The sequence below is a fragment of the Pleurodeles waltl genome, chromosome 7, assembly GCF_031143425.1.
Source record: "Pleurodeles waltl isolate 20211129_DDA chromosome 7, aPleWal1.hap1.20221129, whole genome shotgun sequence".
In the NCBI taxonomy this organism is placed as follows: domain Eukaryota; kingdom Metazoa; phylum Chordata; class Amphibia; order Caudata; family Salamandridae; genus Pleurodeles; species Pleurodeles waltl.
The window spans coordinates 948,048,711-948,068,100 of NC_090446.1; the positions used below are offsets into that span (position 1 = coordinate 948,048,711).

At 49.5% G+C, this 19,390-nt stretch overlaps 1 protein-coding gene across 1 annotated transcript in view; it reads right to left on the minus strand.

Annotated features, from left to right (window-relative positions):
• DNAH17 (dynein axonemal heavy chain 17) overlaps positions 1 to 19,390 on the minus strand; it is a 7,556,186-nt gene that overhangs the window by 3,283,666 nt on the left and 4,253,130 nt on the right. Inside the window, exons 34-35 of the mRNA XM_069201738.1 lie at positions 2,227 to 2,434; positions 1,956 to 2,121 (exon numbers count right to left, since the gene is read on the minus strand). Coding sequence (XP_069057839.1) covers positions 1,956 to 2,121; positions 2,227 to 2,434 — 374 coding nt within the window. The remainder of the gene's footprint in view (positions 1 to 1,955; positions 2,122 to 2,226; positions 2,435 to 19,390) is intronic.

A 19,390-nucleotide genomic window follows, 5' to 3' on the forward strand; every position in this document is an offset into this window, starting at 1 on the left:
GGGACGCTGGGTGGAAGGAAATTTGTGGCTCCTCTCAGATTCCAGAACTCTCTGTCACCGAAATGTGAGGAAAAAGTGTTTTCTTAGGCAAATTTTGAGGTTTGCAAAGGATTCTGGGTAACAGAACCTGGCGAGAGCACCACAAGTCACCCCATCTTGGATTCCCCTAGGTCTCTAGTTTTTAAAAATGCACAGGTTTGGTAGGTTTCCCTAGGTGCCTGCTGAGCTAGAGGCCAAAATCCACAGGTAGGCACTTTGCAAAAAGCGCCTCTGTTTTCTTTGAGAAAATGTGATATGTCTACTTTGTGTTTTGGGGCATTTCCTGTTGCAGGCGCTAGGCCTACCCACACAAGTGAGGTACCATTTGTATCCGGAGACTTGGGGGAACATAGAATAGCAAAACAAGTGTTATTGTCCCTTGTCTTTTTCTAAATTTTTTCCTTCCAAATATAAGAGAGTGTGTGAAAAAGATGTCTATTTGAGAAATGCCCTGTAATTCACATGCTAGTATGGGCACCCCGGAATTCAGAGATCTGCAAGTAACCACTGCTCCTCAACACCTTATCTTGTACCCATTTTGGAAATACTAAGGTTTTCTTGATACCTATTTTTCACTCTTTATATTTCAGAAAATGAATTGCTGTATACCCGGTATAGAATGAAAACCCACTGCAGGGTGCAGCTCATTTATTGGCTCTGGGTACCTAGGGTTCTTGATGAACCTACAAGCTCTATATATCCCCGCAACCAGAAGAGTCCAGCAGACATAACGGTATATTGCTTTAAAAAATCTGACATTGCAGGAAAAAGTTACATAAGTAAAACATAAAGAAAAATGGGTGTTGTTTTCAGCTCAATTTCAATATTTTTTTATTTCAGCTGTTATTTTCTGTAGGAAAACCTTGTAGGATCTACAAAAATTAACCTTTGCTGAATTCAGAATTTTGTTTGTTTTTAAAAAATATTTAGCTTTCCGGGATCCAGCATTGGTTTCACACCCATTTCTGTCACTAACTGGAAGGAGGCTGAAAGCACAAAAAATAGTAAAAATGGGGTATGTCTCAGAAAAATGCCAAAATTGTGTTGAAAAATTTGGTTTTCTGATTCAAGTCTGCCTTTTCCTGAAAGCTGGGAAGCTGGTGATTTTAGCACCCCAAACCCTTTGTTGATGCCCTTTTCAGGAGAAAAACCACAAGCCTTCTTCGGCAGCCCTTTTTTTCAACTGTTTTGAAAGAAACTAAATTTTTGCTCTATTTTGGCTAATTTCTTGGTCTCCTCCACTGGAAACCACAAACTCTGGGTACCTTTAGAATCCCTAGGATGTTGGAAAAAAAGGGCGCAAATTTGGCATGGATAGCTTATGTGGACAAAAAGTTATGAAGGCCTAAGCGTGAACTACCCCAAATAGCCAAAAAAGGGCTCAGCACTTGGGGAGAGGGAAACGGCCCAGCAGCTAAGAGGTTAAATCATTTGTGTATGTGTTTGATGGAATGCTTGTGTGTATATTTGTTCTGTATTGTTTTGCAGTTGTAATCATCGATAGTGTTTAGCCTGGGGTCCCCTCTTCCAGTAATGACTCAGTGGGGGCGTGTCTCCCAATTCCAATAATGATTTACTGGGGGTCCCCGGTTTCCAACTATGATAAAGTAGGGGCCCACAGACGTCCAAAGTTTGAGAACAACTGCTTTAGACCTTTCAGAAACCAATGTACAATAGGGGATTTGAAAAGGCATGGCTGATCTGGCAACAGCTGAAATGCTGACATATTTAGACTGGTGGAAGTGGTAATTCCACAGCTGAAATCTTTAAGGAAATACAATACATGAGATATGTGTAATATTGTAGCCTAACATTGGTCCGTAGTTGCTTCAGATAAATGAAATATGTCAGTTTAAAGACTGTCAAAAAAGAATATTTAATATGCAAACAATCCACTGCCAAACGTATGCACATACCAGTGTCCATGGTCCATGTGCTGCCTTATTAGTGTATGAGGTGCCACTGTTCCATATTTGTCTACCTCAGGCATGTTCATATCATCAATAAAATAAATCAGCTTCTTTGCTCCAGGTGGACCATAGTTCCTGCCTGACTTTTTCTCCAGAGACTTTTCTAGAACAGCTGAAAACAAAGACAATAAAAAGATTTGATTCCATTACAAGTTTTTTGTTTAAAAAGAATAGTTCAGTTGTATTTGGTGTAAGAACTATTCTCAAGAAAACTTACACTGGAGCATCGCTGAGGTAGTGTAGAAGTTAAATGGGACAGACTGCACAGCATAGTCATCAGTGTTGAGACTACTGAGTTTATCGCCCATTAGGACTGACTTTCCAGTGCCTGCATTCCCAACCAACATCACAGGCCACTGTTTAGCAACTAGTAAGTCCAAGAAATAGCGAAGCCGAATAGTTTCTGTTGTGTGGACAATGACTGCCTGAAAAAAATACACAAAATATAAACATTTTCTCTTTCCACTGTTCAAGCTAAATTTTGTTGAAGAAAGAATTACCCAATTCAATCACTGAACACAAAAAATGTGTAACCAGATGGAGTAAAACAAGTTACTTACCTTCTTTCTGATAGATATAACACTCCCTGCAAGTTCCTGGTGTAAACATTAGACCCAAGAACCAAACTGGAGCAGGAAAGTGTTCAGCAGTATTACTTCACCAGCTCTAGGTGGCACTGACCAAAGTTACCTCTGAGCCGAAGGCCAGAAGTGGGTTAATCATCCATTATATGGCACCACTTGTTTGGTGACATTAGTTGTACTATGGGGGTCATTCTGACCCTGGCGGCCGGTGGCCGCCAGGGCCACCGACCACGGGAGCACCGCCAACAGGCTGGCGGTGCTCCCACGAGCATTCTGACCGCGGCGGTTCAGCCGCGGTCAGAAGCGGAAAGTCGGCGGTCTCCCGCCGACTTCCCGCTGCTCGGGGGAATCCTCCATGGTGGCGGAGCGCGCTCCGCCGCCATGGGGATTCTGACACCCCCTACCGCCATCCTGTTCCTGGCGGGTCTCCCGCCAGGAACAGGATGGCGGTAGGGGGTGCCGTGGGGCCCCTGGGGGCCCCTGCAGTGCCCATGCCTATGGCATGGGCACTGCAGGGGCCCCCGTAAGAGGGCCCCACTGTGTATTTCAGTGTCTGCAATGCAGACACTGAAATACGCGACGGGTGCAAACTGCACCCGTCGCACCCCTGCAACTATGCCGGCTCAATTCTGAGCCGGCGTCCTCGTTGCAGGGGCATTTCCTCTGGGCCGGCGGGCGCTCTTTTGGAGAGCGCCCGCCGGCCCAGAGGAAATGTCTGAATGGCCGCCGCGGTCTTTTGACCGCGGTGCGGTCATTTGGCGGCGGTACCTTAGGCCGTCCGCCAAGGTCATAATCACCCCCTATGTCACTTCTGCATCCTGCCAAGGATGCAATGGTGAGAACCATTAAAATTTGACATCCAGTAACATCACCCAACAGGGGAGGCAGAACCATGACAAGAAATCTGCTGCAGCTGTTTTATACATCAGAAAAAATCTTAATAAAGGTTGTAGAAATTGGGTTGGTGGTTGACTGGGTGTAGGACAGTACCATATTTCTTGGCATTTTACCCCCAATTTCTGCCTGTTTGTCAGTATGTTTTGCCTGCCTCACTTGGATCCTGCTAGCCAGGACCCCAGTGCTCATAGTTTATGGCCTATGTGTGTTGTCAGTGTGCTTAACTGTGTCACTGAAGTTCTGCTAACCAGAACTCCAGTGCTTATGCTTGCTCTACTTACCAAATTTGTCACTACACTTTAGTGACTCCATATTCCAATCTGATTGGCACACTGGACCCCCTTATAAGTCTCAAGTATATGGAACCTAGATATCCAGGACATTGGGGTTCCAGGAGATCCCTATGGGCTGCAGCATTTCTTTTGCCACCTATAAGGAGCTCATACAACCCTTTCATCAGGACTGCCACTGTAGCCTGAGTGAAATACGGCACACACTATTTCACAGAGATAGATTTTCACTGCACTAAGGTAAGTTATAAGCCACCTATATGTCTAACCTTCATTTACTGAAGGCTAGGTGCAAAGATACTGTGTGTGAGGGCACCCCTGTACTAGCAAAGGTTCCCCCACTTTGTCCAGGGCCAATTCCCCAGACTTGGTGAGTGCGGGTATACCATTATAAGTGTGCACTACATATATGTCAATACATATATGTAGCTTCACAATGGTAACTCTGAATGTGGCCATGTGAGGTGTCTAAGATCATGGAATTGTTCCCCCAATCCAAATCTGGTATTGGGGGGCAATCCCATGCACCCTGGGGGCTCCACCATGGACCCCCAGTACTGCCAAACCAACTCTCAGAGGTTTTCACTGCAGCCCTACCTGCTGCCACCTCACAGACAGGCTTCTGCCCTCCTGGGGACTGAGCATCTCAATCCCAGGAAGGCATAACCATGCATTTCCTTTGGGAGGAGGGGATACACCATCTCTGTAGCAAGTTGGCTCTGTATGTACTATTTCAAAGTAAGAAATAGCATGCACAGAATCCAAGGGTTCCCCTTAGAGGTAAGATATAATTCTAATGCTCTATTTTGTGGCAGTATGGTCGAGCAGTAGGCTTATCAGAGGGTAGTGTTAAGCATTTGTTGTACACACGCAGGCAATAAATGAGGAACACACACTCAAAGACAATTCCAGGCCAATAGAAAAAAAGGTATATAGAAAAATATATTTTCTTAGTTTATTTTAAGAACCACAGGTTCAAGATTTACAAACAATACTTTAAATGAAAGGTATTTCACTTAGGAACTTTGGGAACTCTGATTTAGCAAAATAGCATATACAGTTTTCACACAAATGGCAATAAGCTATTTTAAAACTGGACACAGGGCAATTTTCAACAGTTCCTGGGGGAGGTAAGTGTTTGTTAGTTTTGCAGGTAAGTAAACCACCTACAGGGTTCAAAGTTGGGTCCAAGGTAGCCCACCGTTGGGGGTTCAGGGCAACCACAAAGTTACCACACCAGAAGCTCAGGGCCGGTCAGGTGCAGAGGTCAAGGTGGTGCCCAAAACACATAGGCTTAAATGGAGAAGGGGGTGCCCCGGTTCCAGTCTGCCAGCAGGTAAGTACCCCCGTCTTCGGAGGGCAGACCAGGGGGGTTTTGTAGGGCACCAGGGGGGGGACACAAGTCAGCACAAAAAGTACACCCTCAGAGGCACGGGGGCGGCCGGGTGCAGTGTGCAAACAGGCGTCGGGTTTGCAATGTAGTCCAATGGGAGACCTAGGGGTCTCTTCAGCGATGCAGGCAGGCAAGGGGGGGCTCCTCAGGGTAGTTCTTTGAAGTGGGGAGACAGGCCGGTGGAGCTGGGGACAAAGCAGTTGGTGTCTCCGTCTTCTTTGCAGGTTTTTCAGCTCAGCAGTCCTCCTTCGTCTTAGGTTGCAGGAATCTATCTTGCTGGGTTCTGGGAGCCCCTAAATACTCGATTTAGGGGTGTGTTTAGGTATGGGGAGTTAGTAGCCAATGGCTACTAGCCCTGAGGGTGGCTACACCCTCTTTGTGCCTCCTCCCTGAGGGGAGGGGGGCACATCCCTAATCCTATTGGGGGAATCCTCCATCTGCAAGATGGAGGATTTCTAAAAGTCAGAGTCACCTCAGCTCAGGACACCTTAGGGGCTGTACTGACTGGCCAGTGACTCCTCCTTGTTTTTCTCATTATCTCCTCCGGCCTTGCCGCCAAAAGTGGGGCCGTGGCCAGAGGGGGCGGGCAACTCCACTAGCTGGAGTGCCCTGGGGTGCGGTAACAAAGGGGATGAGCCTTTGAGGCTCACCGCCAGGTGTTACAGTGCCTGCAGGGAGAGGTGAGAGGCGCCTCCACCCAGTACAGGCTTTGTTACTAGCCCCAGAGTGACAAAGGCACTCTCCCCATGTGGCCAGCAGCATGTCTGGTATGTGGCAGGCTGCTAAAACTAGTCAGCCCACACTGGTAGTCGGGTATGGTTTCAGAGGGCATCTCTAAGATGCCCTCTGGGGTGTATTTCACAATAAAATGTACACTGGTATCAGTGTGCATTTATTGTGCTGAGAAGTTTGATACCAAACTTCACAGTTTTCAGTGTAGCCATTATGGTGCTGTGGAGTTCATGTATGACAGACTGCCAGACCATATACTCTTATGGCTACCCTGCACTTACAATGTCTAAGGTTTTGCTTAGACACTGTAGGGGCATAGTGCTCATGCACTTATGCCCTCACCTATGGTATAGTGCACCCTGCCTTAGGGCAGTAAGGCCTGCTAGAGGGGTGACTTATCTATACCTGTAGGCAGTGTGAGCTTGGCATAGCACCCTGAGGGGAGTGCCATGTCGACTTAGTCATTTTATCCCCACCAGCACACACAAGCTGGCAAGCAGTGTGTCTGTGCTGAGTGAAGGGTCTCCAGGGTGGCATAAGACATGCTGCAGCCCTTAGAGACCTTCCCTGGCATCAGGGCCCTTGGTACCAGGGGTACCAGTTACAAGGGACTTACCTGGATGCCAGGGTGTGCCAATTGTGGAAACAAAGGTACAGGTTAGGGAAAGAACACTGGTGCTGGGGCCTGGTGTAGGAAAGTACCATCTTGCCTGGCATGTTACCCCCATATTTCACTGTTTATATGTTGTTTTAGTTGTATGTGTCAATGGGACCCTGCCAGCCAGGGCCCCAGTGCTCATAAGTGTGCCCTGTATGTGTTACCTGTGTGATGACTAACTGTCTCACTGAGGCTCTGCTAACCAGAACCTCAGTGGTTATGCTCTCTCATTTCTTTCCAAATTGTCACTAACAGGCTAGTGACCAATTTCACCAATTCATACTGGCATTGGGGAGACTATTCCATGATCCCCCGAGTCTCTAGCACAGACCCGGGTACTGCCAAACTGCCTTTCCCGGGGTTTCACTGCAGCTGCTGCTACTGCCAACCCCTCAGACAGGTTTCTGCCCTCCTGGGGTCCAGCCAGGCTTGGCCCAGAAAGGCAGAACAAAGGACTTCCTCAGAGAGAGGGTGTTACACCCTCTCCCTTTGGAAAAAGGTGTCAGGGCTGGGGAGGAGTAGCCTCCCCCAGCCTCTGGAAATGCTTTCATGGGCACAGATGGTGCCCATTTCTGCAGAAGCCAGTCTACACCGATTTAGGGATCCCCCAGCCCTGCTCTAGCGTGAAACTGGACAAAGGAAAGGGGAGTGACCACTCCCCTGACCTGCACCTCCCCTGGGAGGTTCCCAGAGCTCCTCCAGTGTGCTCCAGACCTCTGCCATCTTGGAAACAGAGGTGCTGCTTGCACACTGGACTGCTCTGAGTGGCCAGTGCCAGCAGGTGACGTCAGAGACTCCTTCTGATAGGCTCTTACCTGTGTTGATAGCCTATCCTCCTTCCTAGGTAGCCAAACCTCCTTTTCTGGCTATTTATGGTCTCTGCTTTGGGGAATTCTTTAGATAACGAATGCAAGAGCTCATCAGAGTTCCTCTGCATCTCTCTCTTCACCTTCTGCCAAGGAATCGACCGCCACTATTTCAAAAACATTTTGTCACTGTAATTGCAAATACACTAATATGAAATCACAGACAGACTCCAGATCATTTTGTGCTTTAGGTGTGTTTATTTAAATGCAAAATATTGGAGTGGGAAGTTAAATGGTGAGGGGTGATGGCGGAGGAGTGTCCATGGCAGAGTCCAGTCTATTAGTCTCACAGGTGCATTGCCCATATGGGCATAGGAAGTGGAGCTGGGGAAGTTTAATTATGTACAGGGTGACAAAGTGGGACAGTAGGATGACAATCAGGGTGGTCTCATTTCTTGGTGGGGTCTTGGCATCGTTTTCTGTCTTGTTCCTGGATCTCAGGGACCGTTTGAGGGGTGGTTCTCCATCTGCAGGGGGTGGGGTGCTGGTGTGGTGGTCCTGTGGCGGGGCATCCTGTCCACTAGCGCCGGCGGAGGTGGTGGGCAGTTCATCGTCCATGCTAGTGTCAGGGGCCCCTTGTAGTGCCACAGTGTCCCTCCAGGTGTTGAGTACTTCCTTCAGCACCCTTACGATGGTGCCCAGGGTGGAGCTGATGGCTCTGAGTTCCTCCCTGAAGCCCAAATACTGTTCCTCCTGCATGCGCTGGGTCTCCTGAAACTTAGCCTGTACCATTGCCATCGTCTCCTGGGAGTGGTGGTATGCTCCCATGATGGAGGAGAGGGCCTCGTGGAGAGTGGGTTCCCTTGGCGTGTCCGCCCCCTGTCGCACGGCAGCCCTCCCAGTTCCCCTGTGTTCCTGGGCCTCCGTCCCCTGGACCGTTTGCCCACTGCCACTGCCCCCAGGTCCCTGTTGTTGTTGGGGTGGTGGGTTATCCTGGGTTCCATGTAGTGGTGGACACACAGCTGATTGACGTGTCCTGGGGATGGAGGTATGGGCCCGCTGGGTGGGTGCTGTGTTGGTGTTTCCAGAGGGGGGAAGGTCTGTGGTGGCCTGTGCCTGTGTGAGGGGAACCGACTGTCCAGAGGTCCCCGATGGTCCGGGCTGGTCATCTAGATCCAGTTGGACAGAGCTGCTGTCATCACTGTGGGCCTCTTCTGTGGGTGGAGTGGAGATGTCTGGACCCTCCTGTCTGGTGACGTTGGGTAGGGGTCCTGCAGGGGTGGAAAGGCATGATTATTGCATCTGTGTGTGCCATGTTGTGCAATGGGTGGTTGACCGTGTACCCCAGTGCTGGCATTCCTGTGTGGGAGCTTGTGTGATGATGGTTTAGGGGGGTGTATGGCTATGTGCAGTGTGGATGCTTTGGTGATGGGTGTCCATGCTTTGGTGTTGCATGCAGGGCTTGGTGTTGGGATGGGTGGTTTGTGATATTGGACATTTGTGAGGAGTTGGTGTGATGGAGTGAGGGCGAGGGTGGGGGTATGTGATAGCATGCAGGTAGGGTAGGGGATGTAATAGTAAAACTTTGACTTACCAGAGTCCATTCCTCCAGCTACTCCTGCGAGGCCCTCAGGATGCAGAATCGCCAAGACCTGCTCCTCCCATGTTGTTAGTTGTGGGGGAGGAGGTGGGGGTTCGTCGCCAGTACGCTGAACCGGCAGGTGGTGTCTTGAGACCACGGAACGCACCTTCCCCCGTAGGTCGTTCCACCTTTTCCTGATGTCCTCCCTATTTCTTGGGTGTTGTCCCACTGCATTGACCCAGTCCACTATTCTTCGCTATAGCTCCATCTTCCTTGCAATTGAGGTGTGCTGCACCTGTGCTCCGAATAGCTGTGGCTCTACCCGGACGATTTCCTCCACCATGACCCTGAGCTCCTCCTCCGAGAACCTGGGGTGTCTTTGCCATGCCATGGGGTGGTGTAGGTGATGTGTGGGGTGGAGTGTGTGGTGATAAGTGTGGTGATATGTAGTGGTGTGTTGTGTGAGGTGCGTGGAAGTTGTGTGGGTGATAGTGTTATGTGCCTGTGGATGCTGTTGTACTTGCTGGTGGTGTCTCTCTCTGGCCTTCATTCTGTATTTTTTGTCGTGGGGGTTTGTGGGTGATGTGGGTGTGTGTTTTATATTGTAATGGGTATGTGGGAGTGGTGTGTGTATGTGTGTCAGGTGTGTGTATTTTGAATCGTCCAATGTGGGGATGTTTTGTAAGAGTGTGTGTATTTTGAGCGCGGCGGTGTGTACCGCCAATGGAATACCGCGGTTGAAAGACCGCCACGTGGATTCGTGTGTTGTGATAGTGTGGGCGTATTTCTGTTGGCGTGACCGTGGAGGTTTTGTTTTCGCCAGTTTATCTCTGACCTTTGGTGTGGCGGACTTGTGTGGGTGTCTGAATTTTGTCGCAGTCCGAGATGTGGGTCATAATAGCTGTGGTGGAATTCCGCGGCCGCGGCGGTGTGTTGGCAGTCTTCTGCACGGCGGTAAGCGGCTTTTACCGCCAATATTGTAATGAGGGCCATTGTCACTAAAATAAAGTACCTTTATTTTTAGTAACTCTGAGTATTGTGTTTTGTTATGATATTGTGCTATATGATATAAGTGGTATAGTAGGAGCTTTGCATGTCTCCTAGTTCAGCCTACGCTGCTTTGCCATAGTTACCTCTATCAGCCTACTCTGCTTGAAACTCCTCTATTCCACTAATAAGGGGTAACTCGACCTGGCACAAGGTATAAGTACCACAAGGTACCCACTATAAGCCAGGCCAGCCTCCTACAAAGAGGCCATCCAGACTAGGTCCTATCACTGTGAAAGTGGGTCAGTTCCCCAGAAGGAATGACCTGAACAGGAGGATGTAAGGCAAAGTAGGCCCTGCAACAAACCAGCCTGTTTTCCCAGCTTTGGCTGAGTCTCCTGGGCTGTGGACTGGGTGGGGGAGGCATGTGTAGGAAAATGGCTCCCTGTTTCAATTACCCTCCACGTTTTGCCTGATATTGATGCTGACTTGACTGAGAAGTGTGCTGGGACCGTGCTAACCAGGCCCCAGCACCAGTGTTCTTTCAGTAAAAATGTACCATTGTTTCCACAATTGGCACACCCCTGGCACACAGATAAGTCCCTTGAAAAAGGTACCAGTGGTACCAAGGGCCCTGTGACCAGGGAAGGTCCCCAAGGGCTGCAGCATATGTTGTGTCACCCTAAGGAACCCCTAAACTAACACATGCACATTGCCATTGCAGATTGTGTGTGTTGGTGGGGAGAAAAAGGCAAAGTCGACTTGGTATCCCCCTCAGGGTGCCATGCCCACTGCCTGTGGCATAGTTAGGTCACCCCTGTAGCAGGACTTACAGCCCTAAGGCAGGGTGCACTATACCACAGGCGAGGGCATAGCTGCAGGAGCACTATACCCCTACAGTGTCTAAGTCCATTCCTAGACATTGTAACTGCAGGGTAGCCATATTAAGTATATGGTCTCGGAGTTTGTCAAAACGAACACCACAGCTCCATAATGGCAACACTGAATACTGGGAAGTTTGGTATCAAACCTCTCAGAATAATAAAACCACACTGATGCCAGTGTTGGATTTATTAAAAAAATGCACACAGAGGCATCTTCGAGATGCCCCCTGTATTTTAACCAGTCCTTCAGTGCAGGACTGACTGGTCTGTGTCAGCCTGCCGCTGAGACACGTTTCTGACCCAATGGGGTGAGAGCCTTTGTGCTCTCTGAGGCCAGAAACACATCCTGCACTGGGTGGAGGTGCTTAACACCTCCCCTCTTAAGGAACTGTAACACCCAGCAGTGAGACTCAAAGGCTCAGACTTTGTATTAGAATGCCCCAGGGCACTCCAGCTAGTGGAGATGCCCGCCCCTTGGACACGGCCCCCACTTTTGGCAGCAAGTCCAGAGAAGATAATGAGAAAAACAAGGAGGAGTCACCTACCAGTCAGGACAGCCAATAAGGTGCCCTGAGCTGAGGTGACCCCTGCCTTTAGAACTCCTCCATCTTGGTTTTGGAGGAATCCCCCAATAGGATTAGGGATGTGCCCCCCTCCCCTCAGGGAGGAGGCCCAAGGCGGGTGTAGCCATCCTCAAGTACAGTAGCCATTGGCTACTGCCCCCCAGACCTAAACACATCCCTAAATTCAGTATTTAGGTGCGACCCTGAACCCAGGAAATCAGATACCTGCAACCTGAAGAAAGAAAAAGGACTGCTGACCTGAAAGCCCCGCAGAGACGATGGAGACGACAACTGACTTGGCCCCGGCCCTACCGGCCTGTCTCCAGACTCAAAGAACCGGTACAGCAACACATCCAGCGGGACCAGCACCCTCCGAGGACTCAGAGAACTGCCCTGCACCCAAAGGATCAAGAACCTCCTGAGAACAGAGGTACTGTTCAGAAACAGCAACATACTTGCAACTTTGAAGCAACTTTAAAGAGACTCTCACTTCCCGCCAGAAGTGTGAGTCTTCACACTCTGCACCGACGCCCCGGCTCGAGTCTAGGACAACCAACACCACAGAGAGGACTCCCAGGTGACTCCAACGACGTGGACACCCTGAGTCGACCTCTCTGCAACCCCACAGCGACGCCTGCTTAGAGGATCTAGAGGCTCCCCTGATCGCGACTGCCTGGTAACAAAGGAACCCAATCCCTGGACCAAGCACTGCACCCGCAGCCCCCAGGACTGAGAGGAACCACCTGTAGGAGGCTGGACTGGCTTGTTGTGAGTACCAAGGGGTGCTTGCACCTTGCACCAGGCCCAGTTATCCCTTATTAGTGTATAGGGTGTCTAGCAGCATAGGCTGATAGATAATGGTAGCTTAGCAGAGCAGCTTAGGCTGAACTAGGAGACGAGTGAAGCTCCTACAGTACCACTAGTGTCATATGCACAATATCATAAGAAAACACAATACACAGATATACTAAAAATAAAGGTACTTTATTTTTATGACAATATGCCAAAAGTATCTCAGTGAGTACCCTCAGTATGAGGATAGCAAATATACACAAGATATATGCACACAATACCAAAATATGCAGTAATAGTATTAGAAAGTGCAAACAATGTATAGTTACAATAGGATGCAATGGGGACACATAGGGATAGGGGCAACACAAACCATATACTCCAAAAGTGGAATGCGAACCACGAATGGACCCCAAACCTATGTGACCTTGTAGAGGGTCGCTGGGACTATTAGAAAATAGTAAGGGTTAGAAAAATAGCCCACCCCAAGACCCTGAAAAGTGAGTGCAAAGTGCACTAAAGTTCCCCAAAGGACATAGAAGTCGTGATAGGGTAATTCTGCAGGAAAGACACAAACCAGCAATGCAACAACAATGGATTTCCAGTCGAGGGTACCTGTGGAACAAGGGGACCAAGTCCAAAAGTCACAAGCAAGTCGGAGATGGGCAGATGCCCAGGAAATGCCAGCTGTGGGTGCAAAGAAGCTGCTACTGGACAGTAGAAGCTGAAGGTTCTGCAGGAACGACAAGGGCTAGAGACTTCCCCTTTGGAGGATGGATCCCCCACGCCGTGGAGAGTCGTGCAGAAGTGTTTTCCTGAAGAAAGACTACCAACAAGCCTTGCTAGCTGCAAATCGTGCGGTAAAAGTTTTTGGATGCTGCTGTGGCTCAGGAGGGACCAGGATGTCGCCAATTGCGTCTGGGGACAGAGGGGGCGTCGAGCAAGACAAGGAGCCCTCTCAACAGCAGGCAGCACCCGCAGAAGTGCCAGAAACAGGCACTACAAGGATGCATGAAATGGTGCTCACCCGAAGTCGCACAAAGGAGTCCCACGTCGCCGGAGGACAACTTAGGAGGTTGTGCAATGCAGGTTAGAGTGCTGTGGACCCAGGCTGGACTGTGCACAAAGGATTTCTGCCGGAAGTGCACGGAGGCCGGAGTAGCTGCAAAAGTCGCGGTTCCCAGCAATGCAGTGTGGCTTCGGGAGGCAAGGACTTACCTCCACCAAACTTGGACTGAAGAGTCACTGGACTGTGGGAGTCACTTGGACAGAGTTGCTGGATTCAAGGGACCTCGCTCGTCGCGCTGAGAGGAGACCCAGGGGACTGGTGATGCAGTTCTTTGGTGCCTGCGGTTGCAGGGGGACGATTCCGTCGACCCACAGGAGATTTCTTCGGAGCTTCTAGTGCAGAGAGGAGGCAGACTACCCCCACAGCATGCACCACCAGGAAAACAGTCGAGAAGGAGGCAGGATCAGCGTTACAGAGTTGCAGTAGTCGTCTTTGCTACTTTGTTGCAGTTTTGCAGGCTTCCAGCGCGGTCAGCAGTCGATTCCTTGGCAGAAGGTGAAGAGAGAGATGCAGAGGAACTCGGATGAGCTCTTGCATTCGTTATCTAAGGAATCCCCAGATACAGAGACCCTAAATAGCCAGAAAAGAGGGTTTGGCTACCTAGGAGAGAGGATAGGCTAGCAACACCTGAAGGAGCCTATCAGAAGGAATCTCTGACGTCACCTGGTGGCACTGGCCACTCAGAGCAGTCCAGTGTGCGAGCAGCACCTCTGTTTCCAAAATGGCAGAGGTCTGGAGCACACTGGAGGAGCTCTGGACACCTCCCAGGGGAGGTGCAGGTCAGGGGAGTGGTCACTCCCCTTTCCTTTGTCCAGTTTCGCGCCAGAGCAGGGCTAAGGGGTCCCTGAACCGGTGTAGACTGGCTTATGCAGAATGGGCACCATGTGTGCCCATTAAAGCATTTCCAGAGGCTGGGGGAGGCTACTCCTCCCCTGCCTTCACACCATTTTCCAAAGGGAGAGGGTGTAACACCCTCTCTCAGAGGAAGTCCTTTGTTCTGCCATCCTGGGCCAGGCCTGGCTGGACCCCAGGAGGGCAGAAGCCTGTCTGAGGGGTTGGCAGCAGCAGCAGCTGCAGTGAAATCCCAGGAAAGGCAGTTTGGCAGTACCAGGGTCTGTGCTACAGACCACTGGGATCATGGGATTGTGCCAACTATGCCAGGATGGCATAGAGGAGGCAATTCCATGATCATAGACATGTTACATGGCCATATTCGGAGTTACCATTGTGAAGCTACATATAGGTAGTGACCTATATGTAGTGCACGCGTGTAATGGTGTCCCCGCACTCACAAAGTCCGGGGAATTTGCCCTGAACAATGTGGGGGCACCTTGGCTAGTGCCAGGGTGCCCACACACTAAGTAACTTTGCACCTAACCTTTAGGTTATGAACTGAACTGCTTAGAATAGTCTGGAGCTTTTAGAACTGGTGCTGAGCACATAGCTTCTTTCAGGGTGTGTAGGAAAGTACCATCTTGCCTGGCATGTTACCCCCAATTTTACATGTATGTAAGTTTGTTTTTACCTGTCTCACTGGGATCCTGCTAGTCAGGACCCCAGTGCTCATAAGTTTGTGGCCTATATGTATGTGTTCCCTGTGTGGTGCCTAACTGTCTCACTGAGGCTTTGCTAACCAGAACCTCAGTGGTTATGCTCTCTCTGCCTTTAAAATTGTCACTATAGGCTAGTGACCAATTTCACCAATTCACATTGGCATACTGGAACACCCTTATAATTCCCTAGTATATGGTACTGAGGTACCCAGGGTATTGGGGTTCCAGGAGATCCCTATGGGCTGCAGCATTTCTTTTGCCACCCATAGGGAGCTCTGACAATTCTTACACAGGCCTGCCACTGCAGCCTGAGTGAAATAACGCACACGTTATTTCACAGCCATTTTACACTGCACTTAATTAACTTATAAGTCACCTATATGTCTAACCTTTACCTGGTAAAGGTTGGGTGCTAAGTTACTTAGTGTGTGGGCACCCTGGCACTAGCCAAGGTGCCCCCACATCGTTCAGGGCAAATTCCCCGGACTTTGTGAGTGAGGGGACACCATTACACGCGTGCACTATACATAAGTCACTACCTATGTATAGTGTCACAATGGTAACTCCGAACATGGCCATGTAACATGTCTAAGATCGTGGAATTGTCACCCCAATGCCATTCTGGCATTGGGGAGACAATTCCATGATCCCTGAGTGTGAGAAGGTAGCCTCTTTCTAGCCTTGTTACCCCCACTTTTGGCCTGTTTGTGAGTGTATGTCAGGGTGTTTGTCACTGTTTTCACTGTCTCACTGGGATCCTGATAGCCAGGCCTCAGTGCTCATAGTGAAAACACCATGTTTTCAGTATGGTTGTTATGTGTCACTGGGATCCTGCTAGTCAGGACCCCAGTGCTCATAGGTTTGTGGCCTATATGTATGTGTCACTGGGACCCTGTCACACAGGGCCCCAGTGCTCATAGGTGTGCATGTATATGTTCCCTGTGTGGTGCCTAACTGTCTCACTGAGGCTCTGCTAACCAGAACCTCAGTGGTTATGCTCTCTCATTACTTTCAAATTGTCACTAACAGGCTAGTGACCATTTTTTACCAATTTACATTGGCTTACTGGAACACCCTTATAATTCCCTTGTATATGGTACTGAGGTACCCAGGGTATTGGGGTTCCAGGAGAACCCTATGGGCTGCAGCATTTCTTTTGCCACCCATAGGGAGCTCTGACAATTCTTACACAGGCCTGCCACTGCAGCCTGAGTGAAATAACGTCCACGTTATTTCACAGCCATTTTACACTGCACTTAAGTAACTTATAAGTCACCTATATGTCTAACCTTTACCTGGTAAAGGTTAGGTGCAAAGTTACTTAGTGTGAGGGCACCCTGGCACTAGCCAAGGTGCCCCCACATTGTTCAGAGCCAATTCCCTGAACTTTGTGAGTGCGGGGACACCATTACACGCGTGCACTACATATAGGTCACTACCTATATGTAGCGTCACCATGGTAACTCCGAATATGGCCATGTAACATGTCTATGATCATGGAATTGCCCCCTCTATGCCATCCTGGCATTGTTGGTACAATTCCATGATCCCAGTGGTCTGTAGCACAGACCCTGGTACTGCCAGACTGCCCTTCCTGGGGTTTCTCTGCAGCTGCTGCTGCTGCCAACCCCTCAGACAGGCAGCTGCCCTCCTGGGGTCCAGCCAGGCCTGGCCCAGGATGGCAGAACAAAGAACTTCCTCTGAGAGAGGGTGTGACACCCTCTCCCTTTGGAAAATGGTGTGAAGGCAGGGGAGGAGTAGCCTCCCCCAGCCTCTGGAAATGCTTTGTTGGGCACAGATGTGCCCAATTCTGCATAAGCCAGTCTACACCGGTTCAGGGACCCCTTAGCCCCTGCTCTGGCGCGAAACTGGACAAAGGAAAGGGGAGTGACCACTCCCCTGACCTGCACCTCCCCTGGGAGGTGTCCAGAGCTCCTCCAGTGTGCTCCAGACCTCTGCCATCTTGGAAACAGAGGTGCTGCTGGCACACTGGACTGCTCTGAGTGGCCAGTGCCACCAGGTGACGTCAGAGACTCCTTGTGATAGGCTCCTTCAGGTGTTAGTAGCCTTTCCTCTCTCCTAGGTAGCCAAACCCTCTTTTCTGGCTATTTAGGGTCTCTGTCTCTGGGGAAACTTCAGATAACGAATGCATGAGCTCAGCCGAGTTCCTCTGCATCTCCCTCTTCACCTTCTGATAAGGAATCGACCGCTGACCGCGCTGGAAGCCTGCAAACCTGCAACATAGTAGCAAAGACGACTACTGCAACTCTGTAACGCTGATCCTGCCGCCTTCTCGACTGTTTTCCTGCTTGTGCATGCTGTGGGGGTAGTCTGCCTCCTCTCTGCACCAGAAGATCCGAAGAAATCTCCCGTGGGTCGACGGAATCTTCCCCCTGCAACCGCAGGCACCAAAAAGCTGCATCTCCGGTCCCTTGGGTCTCCTCTCAGCACGACGAGCGAGGTCCCTCGAATCCAGCGACACCGTCCAAGTGACCCCCACAGTCCAGTGACTCTTCAGCCCAAGTTTGGTGGAGGTAAGTCCTTGCCTCACCTCGCTGGGCTGCATTGCTGGGAACCGCGACTTTGCAAGCTTCTCCGGCCCCTGTGCACTTCCGGCGGAAATCCTTCGTGCACAGCCAAGCCTGGGTCCACGGCACTCTAACCTGCATTGCACGACTTTCTAAGTTGGTCTCCGGCGACGTGGGACTCCTTTGTGCAACTTCGGCGAGCACCGTTTCACGCATCCTCGTAGTGCCTGTTTCTGGCACTTCTCCGGGTGCTACCTGCTTCAGTGAGGGCTCCTTGTCTTGCTCGACGTCCCCTCTCTCTGCAGGTCCAATTTGCGACCTCCTGGTCCCTCCTGGGCCCCAGCAGCGTCCAAAAACGCCAAACGCACGATTTGCGTGTAGCAAGGCTTGTTGGCGTCCATCCGGCGGGAAAACACTTCTGCACGACTCTCCAAGGCGTGGGGGATCCATCCTCCAAAGGGGAAGTCTCTAGCCCTTGTCGTTCCTGCAGTATTCACAGTTCTTCAGCCTAGTAAGAGCTTCTTTGCACCAACCGCTGGCATTTCTTGGGCATCTGCCCATCTCCGAGCTGCTTGTGACTTTTGGACTTGGTCCCCTTGTTCCACAGGTACCTTCAGACAGGAATCCATCGTTGTTGCATTGCTGATTTGTGTTTTCCTTGCATTCTCCCTCTAACACGACTATTTTGTCCTTAGGGGAACTTTGGTGCACTTTGCACTCACTTTTCAGGGTCTTGGGGAGGGTTATTTTTCTAACTCTCACTATTTTCTAATAGTCCCAGCGACCCTCTACAAGGTCACATAGGTTTGGGGTCCATTCGTGGTTCGCATTCCACTTCTGGAGTATATGGTTTGTGTTGCCCCTGTCCCTATGTTTCCCCATTGCATCCTATTGTAACTATACATTGTTTGCACTGTTTTCTAAGACTATACTGCATATTTTTGCTATTGTGTATATATATCTTGTGTATATTTCCTATCCTCTCACTGAGGGTACACTCTAAGATACTTTGGCATATTGTCATAAAAATAAAGTACCTTTATTTTTAGTATAACTGTGTATTGTGTTTTCTTATGATATTGTGCATATGACACTAAGTGGTACTGTGGTAGCTTCACACGTCTCCTAGTTCAGCCTAAGCTGCTCTGCTAAGCTACCATTATCTATCAGCCTAAGCTGCTAGACACCCTATACACTAATAAGGGATAACTGGGCCTGGTGCAAGGTGCAAGTACCCCTTGGTACTCACTACAAGCCAGTCCAGCCTCCTACATTGGTTGTGCAGTGGTGGGATAAGTGCTTGAGACTACTTACCACTCTTGTCATTGTACTTTTCATAAGAGAAAAATATACAAAACAAGGTCAGTGTATATACACATAGCCAAAAAGTTTTGCATTTCCTCTTTTCACTCTTTTCTAAGTGCTGAAAAGTACTTCTAAACTTTCAAAAAGTTCTTAAAAGTTTAAAAAGTTTTTTTCTGTCTTTCCAAAAAGTTCTGAAAACTTTTTTCTCTTTGTCTATCACTTTAACTCTCTCTAAAAATGTCTGGCACAGGCCAAAAAGTTGAACTGTCCAAACTTGCATATGATCACCTTAGCTGGAAAGGAGCAAGGAGTCTCTGCATAGAGAGAGGTTTGAGTGTAGGGAAGAATCCTTCCTTAGAACTGTTAATAAATATGCTTAGAGTACAGGATAAGGCCATAAGTGCCCAATCTGTAGAAAAAGTAGCTAATGGTTCTCAATCTGATCCAGGGACTCCCCCAGGAAAAGGTTCTGGAAAGATAATTCTCAGCCTGCCCATTACTAGACAGTCTAGCATAGTTGGTACAGAGGTTGAATCACATCATACTGATGATGTGCTCTCACATTATACTGGTAGCCAAGCTGTTAGGGTGCCCTCTGTAAGGGACAGGTCTCCTTCTGTTCATTCCCATCATACCTCTGTATCTAGAAATGTCCCTCCCACCCACCCTGATGACAGATTGTTGGAAAGGGAGCTCAATAGATTGAGAGTGGAGCAAACCAGACTGAAGCTCAAGAAGCAACAGCTGGATTTGGATAG